Source organism: Oryctolagus cuniculus, chromosome 17, assembly GCF_051225735.1.
Source record: "Oryctolagus cuniculus isolate XC-2025 breed Fujian yellow rabbit chromosome 17, ASM5122573v1, whole genome shotgun sequence".
Lineage (NCBI taxonomy): Eukaryota > Metazoa > Chordata > Mammalia > Lagomorpha > Leporidae > Oryctolagus > Oryctolagus cuniculus.
In genome coordinates, this window is record NC_142883.1 from 53,655,138 (window position 1) to 53,674,085 (window position 18,948).

At 49.8% G+C, this 18,948-nt stretch overlaps 1 protein-coding gene across 11 annotated transcripts in view; it reads right to left on the reverse strand.

Moving 5' to 3' along the window:
- The window catches only part of STX8 (syntaxin 8), a 304,958-nt gene that overhangs the window by 81,249 nt on the left and 204,761 nt on the right, over nucleotides 1-18,948 (reverse strand). Inside the window, exon 8 of one of the 11 annotated variants that reach the window (XM_089318363.1) lies at nucleotides 5,866-5,909. The exons of the other annotated variants lie outside the window; for them this stretch is intronic. Within the exon in view, the coding sequence (XP_089174489.1) occupies nucleotides 5,881-5,909 (29 nt within the window). The 3' untranslated portion in view covers nucleotides 5,866-5,880. Of the gene's footprint in view, nucleotides 1-5,865; nucleotides 5,910-18,948 lie in introns of those variants that run through there. 11 annotated transcript variants of the gene reach the window in all.

The window sequence follows — 18,948 nt, forward strand, 5'->3', positions numbered from 1 at the left end:
TGGAAACCAAACTTCACTGTTGCCCCGGCACTCCGCACGGCTCCAAGTTTTTGCCAAGCCTTCAGAATGCTGGAGGGGACTCAGTTTACCCAGAGGCAGTTAAATCAGAGGAGATTCATTCCAGCTCTTGTCGCTACTGCTAAGTGCAGAACAGCCACCGCAAAGCCATGATGTCCCGACGTCTATTTAAACAGCCACGCTGACCACTGTAACCAAGCGTTTTCCCTTCGAAGAAAGCAACCCCACACTCTGAGCTGTAGTCATGCTTCTCAGAGCCTCTCACATATGGAAATCAAAATTCAAAGATGCCAAGGTAACCCGGACCTGAAGGAGACAGTGATGTATCTTCTCGCTGCCGGTTCCCACGCACCCCCGTGCCCCTGGCCCCCATTCTACGCCCTCTGCACTTCACCATAAGTTCTGCCCCAGATCAGGGGAGGCAGGCACGGTGCTGGTGGTGGAGGTCGGCCCAGAGGTGTGGCAGGAGGAGCGCGGATGCCAGCTGGGCAGAGACACAAGCTGGCTCCTCGCAGACTTCCCACAGGCTGCCCCGGCGACCAGCCGCCACCTGCCCCTCCTCCTGTTCCCCCCGGCCTCTGCATCCGCCCCATCGGACCCCTTCTGCTACCATGTTTCCAGAAGGATTGCGTTTAGGGTTATTTCGCGCAAAAGTCAGGTTAATCCCGGTATTACAAAATAAAAGCCCTACCTAATTCAACAACGACAACAACACTAAATTTCCATTCAATTTCTCTTGACTTTAAAAAAAAATTTTTTTTCCCTCCAAAAAGTATAAGTGAGTTTGGCCAGTGCCGCAGCTCACTAGGCTAATCCTCCGCCTTGCAGTGCCAGCACACCGGGTTCTAGTCCCGGTCAGGGCGCCGGATTCTGTCCCGGTTGCCCCTCTTGCAGGCCAGCTCTCTGCTGTGGCCCGGGAGTGCAGTGGAGGATGGCCCAAGTGCTTGGGCCCTGCACCCCATGGGAGACCAGGAGAAGCACCTGGCTCCTGCCTTTGGATCAGCGCGGTGCGCTGGCCGCAGCGTGCGAGCCTTGGCGGCCATTGGAGGGTGAACCAACGGCAAAGGAAGACCTTTCTCTCTCTTTCTCTCTCACTGTCTACTCTGCCTGTCCAAAAAAAAAAAAAAAAAAAAAAAGTATAAGTGAGTTATACAACAATGCCCAAACACAAGAAGTGGTTAGGGAACAGAACCTAAAAACGAGTACTGAAAGCATCATCCCAGGAGCTTTGCTGCCCAGCTACAACATACTCGCGTGCATCCGTAGGTCCCACCTTTTGAGACGAGGGGGTGTTTCCCTCTTGATTTGGGAGTCGGGGAGTGGAGTAAGCAAGGGTCAAGGTCCCCAGGACGCTGAGGTGGGGCAGTGTGTCCTTGACACTGAACTTCTTTCTGGGTTCCCTCCCACCCCTTGGTCCTGCCCTGTCCATGCCTGGGCACCCTGAGACCCTACGCTGCTGTCTCTGGCTTGCCAGGCTGCTCCGTGCCAGCTCACTCGGGTTTGCCCACCTCAAAGCAGATCAACAATTATTCTCCCATCAAAGCTTCCATTTTACTAATATGGATGATCTCCTGGTTAATATATATATATATATATTTAATTTTTAAATTTACTTGGGAGGCAGAGACACAGGGACAGAATGAGCTCTCAATCCACTGGTTTGCTCCCCAAGTGGTTATGAGGGCCAGGGCTGGGTGAGCCCAAAGCCAGCGCCAGGAACTCAATCCAGGTCTCCCACATGGGCAGCAGAGATCCAACCACTTGAGCCATCACTGCTGCTCCGTAGGGTCCACATTAGCAGGAAGCTGGAACTGACAGCAGAGGTGGGACTTGAACCCAGGTACTCCAATACAGCTGTGGTATCCCAAGAGGCAGCTTCCCTGCTGGGTCACATGCCTGTCCCCTGTCCCTGGGGATAAATCTTAAAAGCCAAATTAGGGGGCAGCACTATGGCAGAGTAGGTTAAGCCTCTGCCTGCGGTGCCAGCATTCCATATGGGTGATGGTTCAAGTCCTGGTTTTCCACTTCTGATCCAGCTCCCTGCTCATCCGCCTAGGAAAGCAGCGGAAGATGGCTCAAGTGCACCCACATGGGAGACCCGGAGGAGCTCCAGCTGTGGAAGCCAACTGGGGAGTGATCCAGCGGATGGAAGACCTCGCTCTCTCTAACTCTGCCTCTCAAATAAATAAATCCTTTAACAAAACAAAACGCTCATGGAAAATGGAATTGAGGTAAGGTTTTTTTTTTTTTTTTTATTGTTTATTTTTCACCTACTTGGAAGACAGGGGAGAGGGGAGAGGGAGAGAAGCCATGTACTTTCATCCTCCAGTTCATTCTTCCAAAAAAAGAAAAAAAAAGTCTGGAACAGCCAGGCCAAGAGTCAACCAGGCTGAAGCCAGGAGACTGGAGCTCCATCTGCGTCTCCCATGTGGGTGACAAGGACCTGAGCACTTGCGCCATCATCTCTTGCCTCCCAGGCACCTTAGCAGGAAGCTGGATCAGAAGCAGGGAGCTGCTGGGATTTGAAGCAGGCACTCTGATGTGGGACACGAGCACTCCAAGCCGTGGTTTAACTTGCTGCACCACAATGTCTGTCCCTATGTTTATCTTTTAATTCCGCTCCCACAGACTTCTTGAGGCACCCTGATATTTATGAGGTATAATGTAATGTCCGGACACACACACACATGCACATGCACACAGTATAGTGGTTATATTAAGCTAACGAACATATCTATGACCTCACATACTTATCTGATCGTGGTGAGGATATTTAAAATCTACTCTTTCCATAGCTGTGAAACGCACGTGATTATTCACGATGGTAACCCTGCTGTGCAGACGGATCTCAGAAGCGTATACTTCCTTCCTACGGCTAAGGGCCGTTCTGTTCCTTGCATCCATTAGTTCGACAGTTTGAGATTTCAGAAACGAGCAAGATCACCCAGTACGTGTCTTTCTGTGTCTGAGTTATCATGTTTAACATCACGTCCTCCACGTTCTTCTATGTTCTTGCAAACGGGATTCTGCTCTCTCTAAAGGCGGGGCACTGCTCTGTGTGTCGTCCTTCTCTGCTCATCCACTGACGGACGCATCCTTTGTTTCTGTCTCTCGGCCGCTGTCAATGGGAGGCACTGGGCATGGGAGTGAGCGCAGGTATCTCTTCATCATACCGATCCCCTGGATGAATTCCCTGAAGTGAGACTGCTGAATCCCATGGTAATTCTGCTTTTAGTTTCCTGAGGAACCTCCATGCTGTCTTCCATAATGGCTGTGCTACCACCTCACGCTTGCACCAGCAGTGTACAGGGCCAACCCAGAAACAAACCCAAAAGCCACACTGTTTCCCTTCCTATTGTTTTACAAAATCATTTATGCATTTATTTTCATCTTTTGTTTGTATTGGAAAGGTAGAGAGGCGGGGGGGGGGGGGGGGGGCGGAGATCTTCCATCTACTATGTCACTCCCCAAATGCTGGGAACATCTAGGGCTGGGCCAGGCTGAAGCCAGGAACCCAGAACTCCATCCAGTTCTCCCACGTGGGTGCAGGGGCCCAAGCACTTGGGTCATCTCCCACTGCTTTCCCAGGCCATAGCAGAGAGCTGGATTGGAAGTGGAGCAGCCAGGACTCAAACCGGCGCCTATATGGGATGCTGGCCCTGCAGGCGGTGGCTTTACCCATTACGCCACAGCGCCAGGCCCCTTTCTTAAGGAGGGAAATCTCCCCTGGGCTCTCGGCCCTGCTGTTCGCCCCTTTTCCTCCTCCTCATCTTCTGCGTTTCCTTTCTTTCACCTCCCTCCTCCCTGTCCTTGACTCGCCCGCGTGCTTGCACCAGCACACATCTCACAGGCGGGCTGCTCGGCCGCCCCACTTAACCTCAATCCTCAACACTCTGGTGTGTCATGGAAAATTAAGAACCGTTGAGAGCTACCATGGAAGGAAAAAGTTTAGCAAGCAGCGACCACAAACCACGAACCCCGGCCACATCTGGCCACGGTGCTTGACACACAGCTCAGTAACTTTTGTCAAACACTCAGTGAGGCAGGGGGACGGCTTCGAGCCTGCGTAGGTCTGAGGGCTTGTTTCACACGCATCCAAATAAAGCGTTTTAGGAAAAAAGAAAACAAACTCAGAGAGTGGGAGGCCAGGAAGTGAACAGCCTCCCTAGAGCTTCCAACTTGCTGACTGGCCCGAGTCACCCCCCCAGCAAGAGCCGCACTGAGTCAGCCCCAGCGGCAGCGGCACAGAGGGAGGCGCTCAGAAGGAAACGCCTTGTCTTGTCAGCAGCTTCCAGAGCTGCATGAGCCCGCCCCAACATATCCTAGTGCACTTGAGTAACCTACTGTCATTCTACAGGAAGCTGCTCCAACCTTTTATTTTTCAAAAAAAAAAAACTATTTCATGTTTATTTATTTGAAAGGCAGAGCAATAGGTGTAGCGGCAGAGGGTGGGGTTGAGACATCCATCCATCCATCTATCTATCTATCTATCTATCTATCTATCTATCTATCTATCTATCTATCTTCTATGCACTGCTTCACTCTCTGCAACACCAGGGCTGGGCCAGGCTCAAACCAGGAGGCTGAAAACTCCACCCGAGTCTCCCACGTGGATAGCAGGACTCCAAGTCATTTGCTGATTTCCAGGACGCATTAGCAGGACGCAAGATGAGAAGCAGAGTGGCTGGACCTGGAACCGGCACTCTAGTGTGGACGTGGGTGTCCCGAGTGGCACCTCAACCTGCTGTGCCGCAGCACCTGCTCCCTGAATCATTTTTGTTTTTAAACAAACGTTTATTTATTTATTTAAAAGTCAGAGTTTAGAGGAAAGAGAGAGGGAGGGAGAGACAGAGACAGAGAGATCTTCTATCTGCTGGTTCACCTCTCCAAATTGCCGCAATGGTCAGGGCTGGACCAAGCTGAAGCAGGAGCCAGGAGCTTCCTCTGGGTCTCCCACATGAGTGGCAGGGGCCCACACACTTGGGCTGGATTGGAAGTGGAGCAGCCGGGACTCAAACTGGTGCCCATATGGGTTGCTGGGCAGCTGTAACCAAGACACCCTTGCCTTCTTAAGTAGCCTGGGCTACTTGATAGCACAGGGCCCTACAGACATCAATACTTAGAAAAAGCAGGCCTTGTTTTTAACAGAGCAGTTGTATATGCTTTTCTTTATTGTGCTTTTTTTTCAACTAAAAGTTCTTTTTTCATTTTTTAATTTATTTGACAGGCAGAGTTAGACAGTGAGAGAGAGAGAAACAGAGAGAAAGGTCTTCCTTCTGTTGGTTCACTCCCCAAATGGCCGCCACGGCCAGTGCTGCGCCGATCCGAAGCCAGGAGCCAGGTACTTCTTCCAGGTCTCCCAATATATAAATATATATAAATATACATATTTATAAATATAAATATAATATAAATATAAAATTAAATTATATATATAAATATATATTTATATATTGGGTGCAGGGCCCAAGCACTTGGGCCATCCTCCACTGCCCTCCCAGGCTACAGCAGAGAGCTGGACTGGAAGAGGAGCAACTGGGACAGAACTGGCACCTATGTGGAATGCTGGCGCCATAGCGGAGGATTAACCAAGTGAGCCACGGTGTTGGCCCCCAAAAGTTCTTTTTTAAAAGGTTTATTTATTTATTATTTAAAAGGCAGAGTTATGGAAAGGCGGGGGTGGGGGGGAGAGGAGAGGGCGAGAGGGGGAGAAGGGGGAGAGGGGGAGAGAGGTCCTCCACTTGCTGGTTCATTCCCCAGATGGCCACAATGGCAGGAGCTGGGTCGATCTGAAGCCAGGAACCAGGAATTTCTTCTAGGTCTCCCATGTGGGTGCAGGGGTCCAAGGACTTGGGCCATCTTCTACTGTTTTTCCAGGCCATAGCAGAGAGCTGGATCAGAAGTGGAGCAGCTGGGACTCAAACCAGTGCCCCTGTGGGATGATGGCATTGCAGGTGGTTGCTTTACCCACCAAGCCACAGTGCTGGCCCCTAAAAGTCACTTTTTAACCATTTTAAATTATAAATTCCTGGGCGCTGAGTATGTTTACCACACAGTGCAGCTACCACTACCACTCACTGGAGAACTTGCTCATCACCCCACAAGGACACCTCATAGACATGGAGCAGTCTACCCCATCCTCCCAACTCTCATACCTCTGGAGACAACTGCTTCCTCTACAGATTTGGCTGTTCTGGACAGTTTGTCTAAATGAAATCACACATTTATATATTTATATACACATTTATATTTTTGTGTGTCTGGCTTCTTACCTAACACAATGTTTCAATGCTCATCCCTACTGAAGCATGGATCACTACTTCATATCTTTTTCATGGGTGACTAATGTCCCACTGTATGGTATATGGGGAAGCTTTAACAATATGAATAACAGCGGCGGGAAGCTGTTAGATTGAAGGAATGTATCCTATGGTACAGGTGGTATTTCTTTTCAAGGGTCTTAGACATTTGAGTACTACAGAATATGGGAACCACGTTCAACTACCATCTATTCCTATTATGCATAATCTAACAAACTTTGTGTCCCTATTCAAGTTGCAACTTCCCAGATTGACAAGTCCTTATAAAAGAGTTTGAAGACTCAGAAAATCCTCACCCACGTTATTTCGGTTGCCTTTTTAAAGATTTATTTTATTTATTTGAAAGACAGAGTTACATAGAGAAGGAGACACAGAGAGAGAGAGGTCTTCCATCTGATGGTTCACTCCCCAATTGGCCTCAATGGTCAGAGCTATGCCAAACTGAAGCCAGGAGCCAGGAGCTTCTTCCAAGTCTCTCATGTGGGTGCAGGGGCCCAAGGACTTGGGCCATCTTCTACTGCTTTCCCAGGCCATAGCAGAGAGCTGGATGGGAAGTGTAGCAGCTGGGACTCAAACTGGCATCCATATGGGATGCTGGTGCTTCAGGCCAGGGCGTTAACCTGCTGTGCCACAGCATAGGCCCCTTCAGTTGCCTTTCATATAAATTGATTCAAGGCCATTTTGCCAGGAATCAGAATCCTACGATACAGTGCCCATTTTCTAGGAAGCTCAAGGCCTACCAAGAAGACACACACCCAGACAGTTTTGCCATGGCGGGATGCCTTCAGGGTGGACGCCCAAGTCTGCCAGCTGAGCGGGCCCACAGAAGCGTCACATGGAGGTAGGCACCACTCGCTCTGGTTTCCTACCTCCTTGCGGGCTAAGGACTTCAGAGGAAAGTCACGATGAGACTGCATTGTGTCATCCTCCTGGGTGCTTGGGCCTCAGTACCCGAGGTGGGCAGCATCTGTCACATCTGCTAAGACGACACCTTGATCACGCTAAACTCCATTCATCCTTATAGTTCTCCCCATGGCTCAAGCCTACATACGATGCTGGCACACCAGGACATTTCATCAGGTGTTTGCTCTCTTCTTAGGCAACATATGGCTGGCGCCATGGCACAGAAGGGAAAGCCACCACCTGCAGTGCCGCCTTCCCATATGGGTGCCAGTTTGAGTCCCAGTTGCTACACTTCCCATCCAGCTCTCTGCTATGGCTTGGGAAAGCAGTAGAAGATGGCCCAAGTCCTTGGGCCCCTGCACCCACATGGGAGACCTGGAAGAAGCTCCTGGCTTCAGTTTGGTGCAGCTCCCACCGTTGAGGCCAACAGGGGAGTGAACCAGCAGATGGAAGACCTCTCTCTCTCTCTCTCTCTCAAGTAAATAAATAAATCTTAAAAAAAAAAAAAAAAAAGGTGTGCACCCATGGGAAACATCACTGTCTGCATTTCCTCCCCTTCTCCTCTCCAGCTCTTTTGAAAGATTTCAAATCTACGGAAAAGTACAGAAAGCCAGAACAAACACCTCTATACTTCTATACGCACCAATGTTAATTGGTGAGTAATGAAGGCGTGTAATCTAGTTGCACTTGATAGTTAAATTGTGATCGACGTATTTATCATTGCTGCATAAGCATCACATCTGCTTTGCTGAGCTTCGGCAAAGTGAGGTGTAACGAACGGCGCTTCATTTCTCCACACTCCAGCACGCCTCCTTAAGCCGAGTAAGGCCATTCCCCAGCAAAGTCCCAACATCATTGCTACAGGCGAGATTTTTATCTTGCACGCAAGAATTTTTTTGTTTTTTGGACAGGCAGAGTTAGACAGTGAGAGAGAGTGAGAGTGAGAGTGAGAGAGAGAGAGAGAGAGAGAGGAAAGTCTTCCTTCCGTTGGTTCATCCCCTAATTGGCTGCTATGGCCGGCGCGCTGTGCTGATCCGAAGCCAGGAGCCAGGTGCTTCTTCCTGGTCTCCCATGCGGGTGCAGGGTCCAAGCACTTGGGCCATCCTCCACTGCCTTCCCAGGCCACAGCGGAGAGCTGGACTGGAAGAGGAGCACCCAGGACCAGAACCCGGTGTGCCGGCGCCGCAGGCAGAGGATTAGCCTAGTGAGCCATGGTGCTGGCCTTGCACTCGAGAATTTTAACAGTGACACAACAGTGTTGTTTAATACACAGTCCATACCCAAACACCCCTCGTTTAACTTAATGTCGGTTTAGTGGTGTGTGCTTTCAAATTCAGAATCCGATCAAAACTGTAAACCAAATTGGTTGTCGTGTCTCTCTGAAAGCTTGTATTTATTTTTGCCTGAGAAGCAGAGGGACAGAGACACACAGATAGAGAGACAGATGGACAAAGAGAAAGTGCTTCCAGCTGCTGGTTCACTTCTCCAATGCCCAGACAAGCTGGAGGCAGAACCAGGTTGAAGCCAGGTGCTGGGAGCTCAGTCCAGGTCTCCCAAATTAGGTGGTAGGGGTCCAGGTACTTGAGCCATCACTTGTTGTCTCTCTGTTCATTAGCAGGAAGCTGTAAACTGGACAGAGCCAGGACCTGAACCCAGGCACGCTGGTATAGGATGTGAGTGTCCTAAACAGTGTCCCAACATCTGTCCCAAACACCCGTGCCTGGTATGGGGTCTGAGTGTCCTAAACGGTGTCCCAACAGCTGTGCTGAACACTTGTGCCTGGTATGGGATGTGAGTGTCCCAACGGCTGTGCTGAACACCCGTGCCTGGTATGGGATGTGAGTGTCCCAACGGCTGTGCTGAACACCCGTGCCTGGTTGTGCGCAGCTCTTCAGTTTCAGTCTCCGACAGTCCTTCCACCTCTCCTCTTCCCTTTACGACCCTGGCACTTCCCTTGTCTCACAGACTGGCTCTCCATCGGAGCTACTCGACTTGGGTCTCGAGTTGACTGAAGCCCGGGTTAACTCCCGCCGTGTTGACCGTGCAGCCTCCGCACGCGAGGCTGTCGTGCAGCTGCGGCTGCTGGGTTTCATCACCTTGTTGAGGCAGCCTTCCTCCTCTGATTCACAAGTAACCTGAGGTGACACTTGGAGACTGAGCATATCCTGCTTCTCACAGCCTCCCAAGCAACAGTTTCAGCATCCAGGTATGCACTTGCACTGGTGGCTGCAGAAGGCAATTTTCTGATTTTATTGTTCTACGTCTCCTAGCTGTTAAGAAGAGCCTCTTCCCATGCCTATCCTACCTCTTGTTTGCTTCACTGTGGAAACTCAGACTCACAGACGCACGTTGGACACTCAGTGGTTGTTTTCTTTTTTCAGTTTTTTTTTTAAAGATTTTTTTTTTTTTTTTTTTTTTTTTTTGACAGGCAGAGTGGACAGTGAGAGAGAGAGACAGAGAGAAAGGTCTTCCTTTGCCGTTGGTTCACCCTCCAATGGCCGCCGCTGCAGCCGGCGCACCGCGCTGATCCGATGGCAGGAGCCAGGAGCCAGGTGCTTTTCCTGGTCTCCCATGGGGTGCAGAGCCCAAGCACCTGGGCCATCCTCCACTGCACTCCCTGGCCATAGCAGAGAGCTGGCCTGGAAGAGGGGCAACCGGGACAGAATCCGGCGCCCCGACCGGGACTAGAACCCAGTGTGCCGGCGCCGCAAGGTGGAGGATTAGCCTATTGAGCCACGGCGCCGGCCTAAAGATTTTTTATTTATTTATTTGACAGGCAGAGTTACAGACAGTGAGAGAGAGAGACAGAGAGAAAGGTCTTCCTTTGCCGTTGGTTCATCCCACAAATGGCTGCTGCAGCCGGCGCACCACGCTGATCCAAAGCCAGGAGCCAGGTGCTTCTCCTGGTCTCCCATGGGGTGCAGGGCCCAAGCACTTGGGCCATCCTCCACTGCACTCCCTGGCCACAGCAGAGAGCTGGCCTGGAAGAGGGGCAACCGGGACAGAATCCGGCGCCCCGACCGGGACTAGAACCTGGTGTGCCGGCGCCGCAAGGCGGAGGATTAGCCTAGTGAGCCACGGCAGTGACCACATCCCATGTGTGTGCCAATTCATGTCCCAGCTGCTCCTCTTCCAATCCAGCTCTTTGCTGTGACCTGGGGAAAGCAGACAATGGCCCAAGTCTTTGGGCCCCTGTACCCACATGGGAGACCTGGAAGAAGCTCCTGGCTCCAGATTGGCTGAGATTGGGCCAGTGTGGCCATTTGAGGAGTGAAATCAGCAGATAGAAGACTCTTCTCTCTGTCTCTCCCTCTGTCTGTAGCTCTACATCTCAAATAAATATATAAAATCTTAAAAAATGAATGGTTGTGATCCAGCAGGTTGAGCCTCTGCCTGTGACGCTGGCATCCCATATGGGTGCCCTTCAAGACCCCACTGCTCCACTTCCTATCCAGCTCCCTGCTTGTGGCCTGGGAAAGCAGCAGAAGATGGCTCAAGTGCTTAGGCCCCTGCTTCCACCTGGGAGACATGAAGGAAGCTTCTAGCTTTGACCTGGCCCAGCCCAGGCCATTGCAGTCATTTGGGGGAGTGAGCCAGCAGATGGAAGATACCACTCTCTTCTCTCTGTCTCTCCTCCTAACTTTGCCTTTCACATAAATAATAAAAATTAAATTGTAAAAAAAAAAAATGTCTCTGACCAGGGCTGGCACCACAGCATTGTAGGTAAAGCCCATACAGGCAGCGGTTTGTGTTACGGCTGCTCCAGTTCTGATACAGCTGCCCACTAGTGCCCTGGGAAAGCAGCACAGGATGGGTCAAGTGTTTGGCCCCTACACGCACATGGGAGACCCAGAGGAAGCTCCTGGCTCCTGGCTCTGGCTTGACCCAGCACTGGCTATTGCAGCCATCTGGGGAGTGAACCAACAGATGGAAGACCTCTTTGCCTCTCCCTCTCTCTCTCTCTGTAACTCTTTCAAGATAATTAAATAAATCTTAAAAAAAAAAAAAAAAAAAAGGAAAGAAAGAAAAGAATGGCTCTAACCAAACAATTCTGCACACTACTTTTTCCCCAGCCCACTTGCCAGCCGGCTTCCTGCTTCAGCCCGCCAATATAAGCACAGGCGGGAGTCCATCCAATCAGGAGTGCCTGTCTTCAGCAGTCCCAGAACCAGGAAGGAAGCTCCCGCTACCCACCAGCTCTAGAGCCCGACTGCTCCCTGGTGGTTTCTTGGCCAAGTCCAGGAGCGCGGCAGTGCGCATGCGCCTGGCCGCGGCGGTCCCAGGAGCACGGCAGCGCGCATGCGCCAGGCTCTGTGCTGTCATCCGTGTACCCGTATTATCCAAGGCCTAGGGGTGGAGCTGTTTCACTCCATCCTAACCATAGTGGAACAAGGTCTCTGTTAAATCTCTGGGTGAAATACTCTTTCTCCTGATTGGCTTCTGACTGGTAAAACCTCTCCGAAGGATTTTTTTTTTTCCAGCGTCTAGGGGCTGGTGTTTGGTGCGGCGGCTAAGATGCTATTCGGGACAGCCCGGGGTTCACGTCCCAGCTCCACTCTCCACCCCTAGCTTCCTGCAGGTGCAGGCTCTAGTAGCCGGGTGCCAGCCACCCACGTGGGAGACCTGGATTGAATTCCCCACTCCAGGTTTCAGCCTAGCCCAGCCCCGGCTGTCACTAGCATACGGAATGTTCGCTTTCTCTCCGCTTTTCCAGAGGAAATGAATGAGTGGACGAATTAAAAGTTCACGCTACTAGGTGGCAATGTCTCATCTACGCAGAGTCGCTCAGGAGGGAAGTCCTGAATCACTGGGGACAACCCCCCCCCCCCCACACACACACACCACCAACTTGCAGAAGCTGCAGCCAAACGCACACAGCTGTCTCTCCACCAAGTGTGAACGAGGCCAGAACAGGGAAAATGGTTGCAAACTGCGGAGACAATCGCAGAGAAAGAGGAGACAAGACTGAGCTGGGAGAAGGCTGTTTCAAGTTTCCTATTTGCAGCACGCACCAGTGCTGTGTGGGATGCCGGCACTGCAGGTGGAGGCTTAGCCTGCTACACCACAGCGCCAGCCCCCTCCGGCATACTTTAAAATACGAAAATGGAAGTGGCAGGAAAACAGACCCAAAAAGCATTTTCCAGAAGCACGCTGCAGAGGGTCTCATAAAGCTATCACACAAGAATATTATTTTAAAATGCTCTGCTTGGGAATAGGCCTCTGTTCTGTTCCATTCTTTCCCACACTTCCACAGAGTCCTGTGCTCTGGGACACACAAGGGAGGGAAAGCGGGGGGCGGGGGAGGGGAGGAACCAGAGGATGACAGTGGTTCATGGATGCTGGTGCAGAGGGCGGGCGGAAGCTCAGGTGTGAGGCCTTGCACAGGTAATTCTCAGCTGTGAGGATGAACCCAGAGAGAGCAGGGAAGGACAGGGTGGGTGAGGGGGAGAAAAAGCACAGAGTGGGCCTGGTGGAGACCCCTGGGAATTGCCAGTGCTATAGGACTGCTGGCTCAGAGAAACCCAGCTAGGATTATTCTCAGCATTTTCTCCCTTCCAAGCCCGATTCTGAACAAGGCATTGTTGTCTGTGGAAGTTACTTAGCCCCGGGAAGAAAGGCTGGAGAGCGAGCCGCAAATCTCCAAGTGGAAATTCTTCAAAGGGCTTCTTATTTCCCTTTGTCACCTGCAAACAAAACCGTTTTCCAGGTATTCAGCCATGCCAAAGACTCTTGGGTGGGCTTATTTGCAGCGAGAGCGTTATAGAGAAACAGCATCTATATGTCACTGTACAAAAATCAGTTAGTGGGACCGCTGGGTTCATTTTGAGTGCTGCTGTTGGTCTAATCATTAACTATTTTATTTTTCAAAGAAGCTAGATAAGCATCTAAATAGAAGAAGCTTCTAATCTGCTAAAGACACTAATTTATGCTCAGGAAAGAGAAGTTCCTTTTGGTCAGATCTCCTTCCTCTCTCCTCCCTTTATTTTATTTTATTTTATTTTTTTATTTTTTATTTTTTTAATTTTTTGACAGGCAGAGTGGACAGAGAGAGAGAGAGAGACAGAGAGAAAGGTCTTCCTTTTGCTGTTGGTTCACCCTCCAATGGCCGGCGCATTGCAGCCGGTGCACCGCGCTGATCCGAAGGCAGGAGCCAGGTGCTTCTCCTGGTCTCCCATGGGGTGCAGGGCCCAAGCACTTGGGCCATCCTCCACTGCACTCCCAGGCCACAGCAGAGAGCTGGCCTGGAAGAGGGGCAACCGGAACAGAATCCGGCACCCCGACCGGGACTAGAACCCAGTGTGCCGGCACCGTAAGGCGGAGGATTAGCCTAGTAAGCCCGGCACCGGCCCCCTTTTTTTATTTTTAAAAGATTTATCTGGCCGGTGCCGGGCTTACTAGGCTAATCCTCCGCCTTGCGGTGCCGGCACACTGGGTTCTAGACCTGGTCGGGGTGCCGGATTCTGTTCCGGTTGCCCCTCTTCCAGGCCAGCTCTCTCCTGTGGCCAGGGAGTGCAGTGGAGGATGGCCCAAGTGCTTGGGCCCTGCACCCCATGGGAGACCAGGAGAAGCACCTGGCTCCTGCCTTCGGATCAGCGCGGTGCACCGGCTACAGCGCGCCAGTCGCGCCGGCCATTGGAGGGTGAACCAACGGCAAAAGGAAGACCTTTCTCTCTGTCTCTCTCTCTCTCACTGTCCACTCTGCCTGTCAAAAAAAAAAAAAAAAAAAAAAAAAAAAGATTTATCTATCTATCTATCTACTTGAAAGGCAGAGTGACACAGGCACAGATCTTCCATCTGCAGGTTCAGCAGGTTCACTCCTCAGATAAATGCAGCAGCCAGAACTGGTCCAAGCCAAAGCCAGGAGCCTGAAACTCCATCTTGGTCTCCCATGTGGGTAGCAGGGGCCCGCGTACCAGGCCCATCTCCCACTGCTTTCCCAGGCACATTAGTAGGGCACTGGACCAGAAGCAGAGTAGCTGGGACTCAAACTGGCGATCAGATGTGGGATGTAAGCTGTGCCACCATGCTGGCCTCTCCCCCTCCCTTTAGATATGAAATTATATCACAATCATAGCCTCCATTTTGCAAAGTGGCTGAAAATATATTCATTTAATACTGATGGCCTAAATGGGCTTCTTTTTTTTCTGGACAAAAAAATTGCCTAAGGTCTGGAATTTCTTCATGTCATTGGCATAAAAGCATTTTAATGGGAGGAGGGATAAATACTTAAATTTAAACACATTATGACCATTAGACTGATCTGAGACATCACGGGCCCCTGGAAACACAAGACATGGCTCAACAAATAACAGAAGGAGAAAACCCACAGGAGGCTGTTCCAAATCACACTTGTACAAGAAGTGAAGCAAAATTCGAAACACTGGCAAAAAAAAAAAAAAAAATCTGAATCGCAAGAGCATGAGTTTTTGGATTATGTGAAGGTTTGACCTTTCTAAGGAATACAAAGTACAGAACAACAGGCTTGAGTCACGGTTGGATACACCTGTGCCTAAGGAACAGGAAGAGCCGGTCCCCTCACTTGGGAGTAGCAGAATGGATTAAAAAGGCATCTCCTTATTGATCAAAGACAAAAGGAATATTCCAGAAATAGATATCTCTGAAGTCAGAGGACTGAGAGCAGAAACAGAAAAGTTACCACAAAACAAACATTCCAGGCATAAGACTTTTCTTTGCAAAAACAAACTGCTGATATCCTGGATGTATGAATGAGGGTAGTTCCATGAGTTCATGGGAAAAGAGAAATTCTACACAGAAAGTGTAGAAATCCATGCAGTTTTTTTTTACACAATATGCATCATCTTCCATGAATTTTTGGAGGTTTCTCATATACATGATTTTTAAAAAATTTATAATGGCATTTTTCCATGAACTTCTTGAAGTACCCTCATAAGCATCAGCAGTCAGTTAACTGTGCCTTACTAATATTAAAGAAATGGCAAGATCAAGATAGAATAGCCAGCGTGCTTAATTCACGTTTGTTTATTTTTAGGAGTCCTGTAGTTTTGGAAGCCACTTTTATGTCATTTCTAGTTTAAGCAAATCTCTCTCATATTATAAAAACTGTCCTGTATGCAACAGGATGGTACACGATTTTGAAGATGCCAAGGGATTTGAGAAATTATTCTAAGCATGCCTAGATTCATGGAATGGGGACCATCAAGTGCTTGTTCATTTTTCTAATAACTTTGTTTTTGGGATAAAATGTACATAACATAGAATTTACCATCGTGACCCCTTGTAGTGTCAGCTCAGTGGCACTAAGTACACTCACACCGGTCTGTTATCCTCAGCAATATATCCATTCATTTTTAAAAAGTGACGATTTTCAATTTTCCTTTCAGAAAAGGAGTTACACCAGGCAAATGATAAAAATATCAGTGTTCATATCTATAATAAACGTTTCTTAATAGGAATTAATTTGAAAAATAGTAAGTCCCGGCTCCTCTGCTCTGATTCGAACTTCCCGCTAATGTGCAGCCTGGGAGGCAGTCAGACCATAGCCCAAGTGCCTGGGTCCCTGCCACCCAACACGGAAGGCCTGGGCGGAGTTGCAGGCTCCTGGCTATGGCCTGGACCAGCATCTGGGGAGTGAAACAGCAGACAGAAGGCCTCTCTGTCTCTCTGCCTTTCAAATGAAACGAACATTAAAAAATAAAGGACTTTGCAGAAATTTAAGTGAGCTTGGAAAGGAATTACCACTTTGAGGGCCGGAAGACAGGGCTCTTTCCAGCACAAAGAACAAAGTGTGGAGGAGGCACACTGGCAGGCTGCTGAGAAGTCACGTGCTTCGGGGGACAACGTGGACAGGGTCCATGAATGACCCCGCACGCGGCAGCAGAGTGCGCAATCCGGCGAGACCCGCGGGGCGCCCGCGCTGGGAGGGGGCTCTGTGTCGCAGACGGCTGACACCGAGTCCAATACCAAGGCTCGATTTGCTGCTAATGCGGAGAAATTGACCTCAGCGCTCAGAGAAAACCAACAGCGACTTGAAAATGAACCCCAAATCGGTCATTCTAAGGCATTTAATGCGGTTTGATGACAGAATCGGCATTACTGTCGGGCTCTGAAGTGGAAAGGAGAGGTGAGCCAACAAATAAACACCAGGTCCTCGGTGAGACTCTGCTGGGGCGACTGGGGTCTTTATCATCACAGCCACGCCCGCAGTCCCTTTATTTAAAAGCTAACACGACCGCATTTCTGAGGGATTTGGGAAAAGGACAATTCTGTTTTCTAATTCCCACAAATTCCCTTAAACTACCCAACTCCCTCCCAAGGCATTCAAACACGGGAGGCTCTGAGTGGGCACCTACTTCGTTCTGATCACAAAGAAGCTGTTCAGGGCAGACAGACCCTCGGGGCTGCAGGTGCTGCTGTGCACCGGAGCTGCGTCTCACAGCGGCACTGCTGTGTGGCACTGCTCACGGTCAGCAGCGTAGGAGGCCCTTGATCCACACACAGAGTAGGAGTAACGGCTGTGGCTAACAGGCGGGCTCCAGACAGAGTTACAACTTAATGCTGCCGGGTTTCAACTAGGATAATTATGTTTTAAAAATTTATCTATGTAAGACGGGGTGGGGGGGTGCGGAGAGAGAGTCTATCTGCTGGTTCACTCCCTAGATGCCTGCAAAAGCCAGGATGGACCAGGTCTCCCACGTGGGTGGTGGAGATCTGAGCACTTGAGTCATCTACCTGCTGCCTCCCAGGGTGTGCAGTGGCAGGAAGCTGGAATGGAAGCAGAGCCAGGACCCAGACCCAGGCACTCCAAATGTATCCCAACCCCCACATCAAACACCTGCCCCTCAAATGTTACGGTGTCTAAAAACACTCTAACTCCTTTTATGAAATATTTTAAAGTTAACTTATTTATCTTTATTTGAAGGCAGAACAGAAGCAGATGGGTAGGCAAGGGCTTTCTATCTGCCAGTTCACTCTCCAAATGCTCACAACAGCTAGGGCTGAGCCAGGGCAGTGCCAGGAGCCTGAAACTCAATCTGAGTGCCCCTGATGGGTGGAAGGGACCCAAGTATTTGAGCCATCATCTGCTGCCTTCCAGGGTGCACAGTGGCAGGACGCTGCATCAGAAGTGGAGGTGGGACTTGGTCACAGGTACTTCAATATGGGATGCTGGCATCCCAGGCAGCGGCTTAACCTGCTGCGCCACAGCGCCTGTCCTAGTTATTCCTCTGTAACTTTGTTTGCTTCTACTCAACCTTACTTAACTGTGGTTATTGCCTCTCCTAAGCAAGGGCAGATATCATAGCTAATGTTAAAGTAAAACTGTATCTTAGTCTCTGAGCACGCTCCAGCAAAGGGCTGGGACTAGGAGGGTGCTGAACAGGATGGCCAGTGCTGCAAAGGCCGGAAGGCAGCCTGAGGTTTGAATTTCTATTCGATAGTGTGCAAAGGTAATCCTTTGTGAATGCTTGTGATTACAATAACTCTTACAAACCATGCACACCTCCATTTAACCCATCTTGTAGTTAAGGAGAGGTATGAACATCTGGATCCTTAAGCTTCAACTTGGGGAAGTTTCTTTCAAAAAGTAAATCATGTCTCCCTGCTCACTTTTTAAAGATTTATTTTATTTATTCAAGAGGTAGAGCTACAGGGGTGGGGGGGGGGAGGGGAGCGAGAGAAACAGACTTCCATTCGCTGATTCACTCCTCAAAAAGCTGCAATGGTCAGAGCTGGGCTGATCTGAATCAGGAGCCAGGAACTTCTTCTGGATCTCCCACATGGGTGCAGGGGCCCAAGGACTTGGGCCATCTGCTACTGCTTTCCCAGGCCACAGCAGAGAGCTGGATGGGAAGTGGAGCAGCCAGGACTGGAACTGGCGCCTACGTGGGCACTGCAGGCGGAGGCCTATTATGCCACAGTGCTGGCCCCTCCCTGCTCACTTTTAAATCTATAGCTAAGAACAGTTCTACAGCTACAATGCCAGCTTGAGAAACATAAGGAATCCCAACTTTTGAACTCAGAACTTAAGAGCAGAGATTCTCAGTGACTCCATTCCTTTATTTTCCTTTCCTAACACTCACACTGATCTTCCAAAGGTTTGTGGGAATGAACACTACCTCTTCCTTCTAATTCTCACATACATTTTGAACTGCCCTCATACCAAAATCCACCAAACCTTCCCCTTATCTTCCAAGAAAAGATAGCTCTATCAGTGTTGTCTTGTTGTGATGTGGAAAAATTATGTGTTTGCAAGAAAGGTTTTCAACCAATATAGCAGTACATAACACTGAAGGTCAAAGTCCGCGTGTGGGTATGATTTCATTCCACCTGTGTGTGACCTGACCTGACCCTGGCCACCCTGTATGGGAACAGAAGGTTGACAAAGGTCTTGCTTAGACCCTGATTTCTATCTCATTTACTCATGTGTGTGTGTGTAGGGTGGAGGGGAGGTAGTTAGTCCTCTTCAAAGGGGTAAGGAGAGGGGACAACAAGAGTGACAGAATTGGATGGAAACTCAAAGAGCATCCAGCCTGGTCACGGGTTTACATGAAAACTATAAAGTGATTTCCTCCTGCACCCGGCCCCCCAACCCCCTACCAAGCTTACCCAGCTTGGGTAATTTCTGTCCCAGCTAGAATCCAATTTTTCATTGCATTTCCATTTTACAAACGTAAGATAAAATCAATATATGCGTGAGGAGCACAGGAGTGCAATGACGAATGCCCGA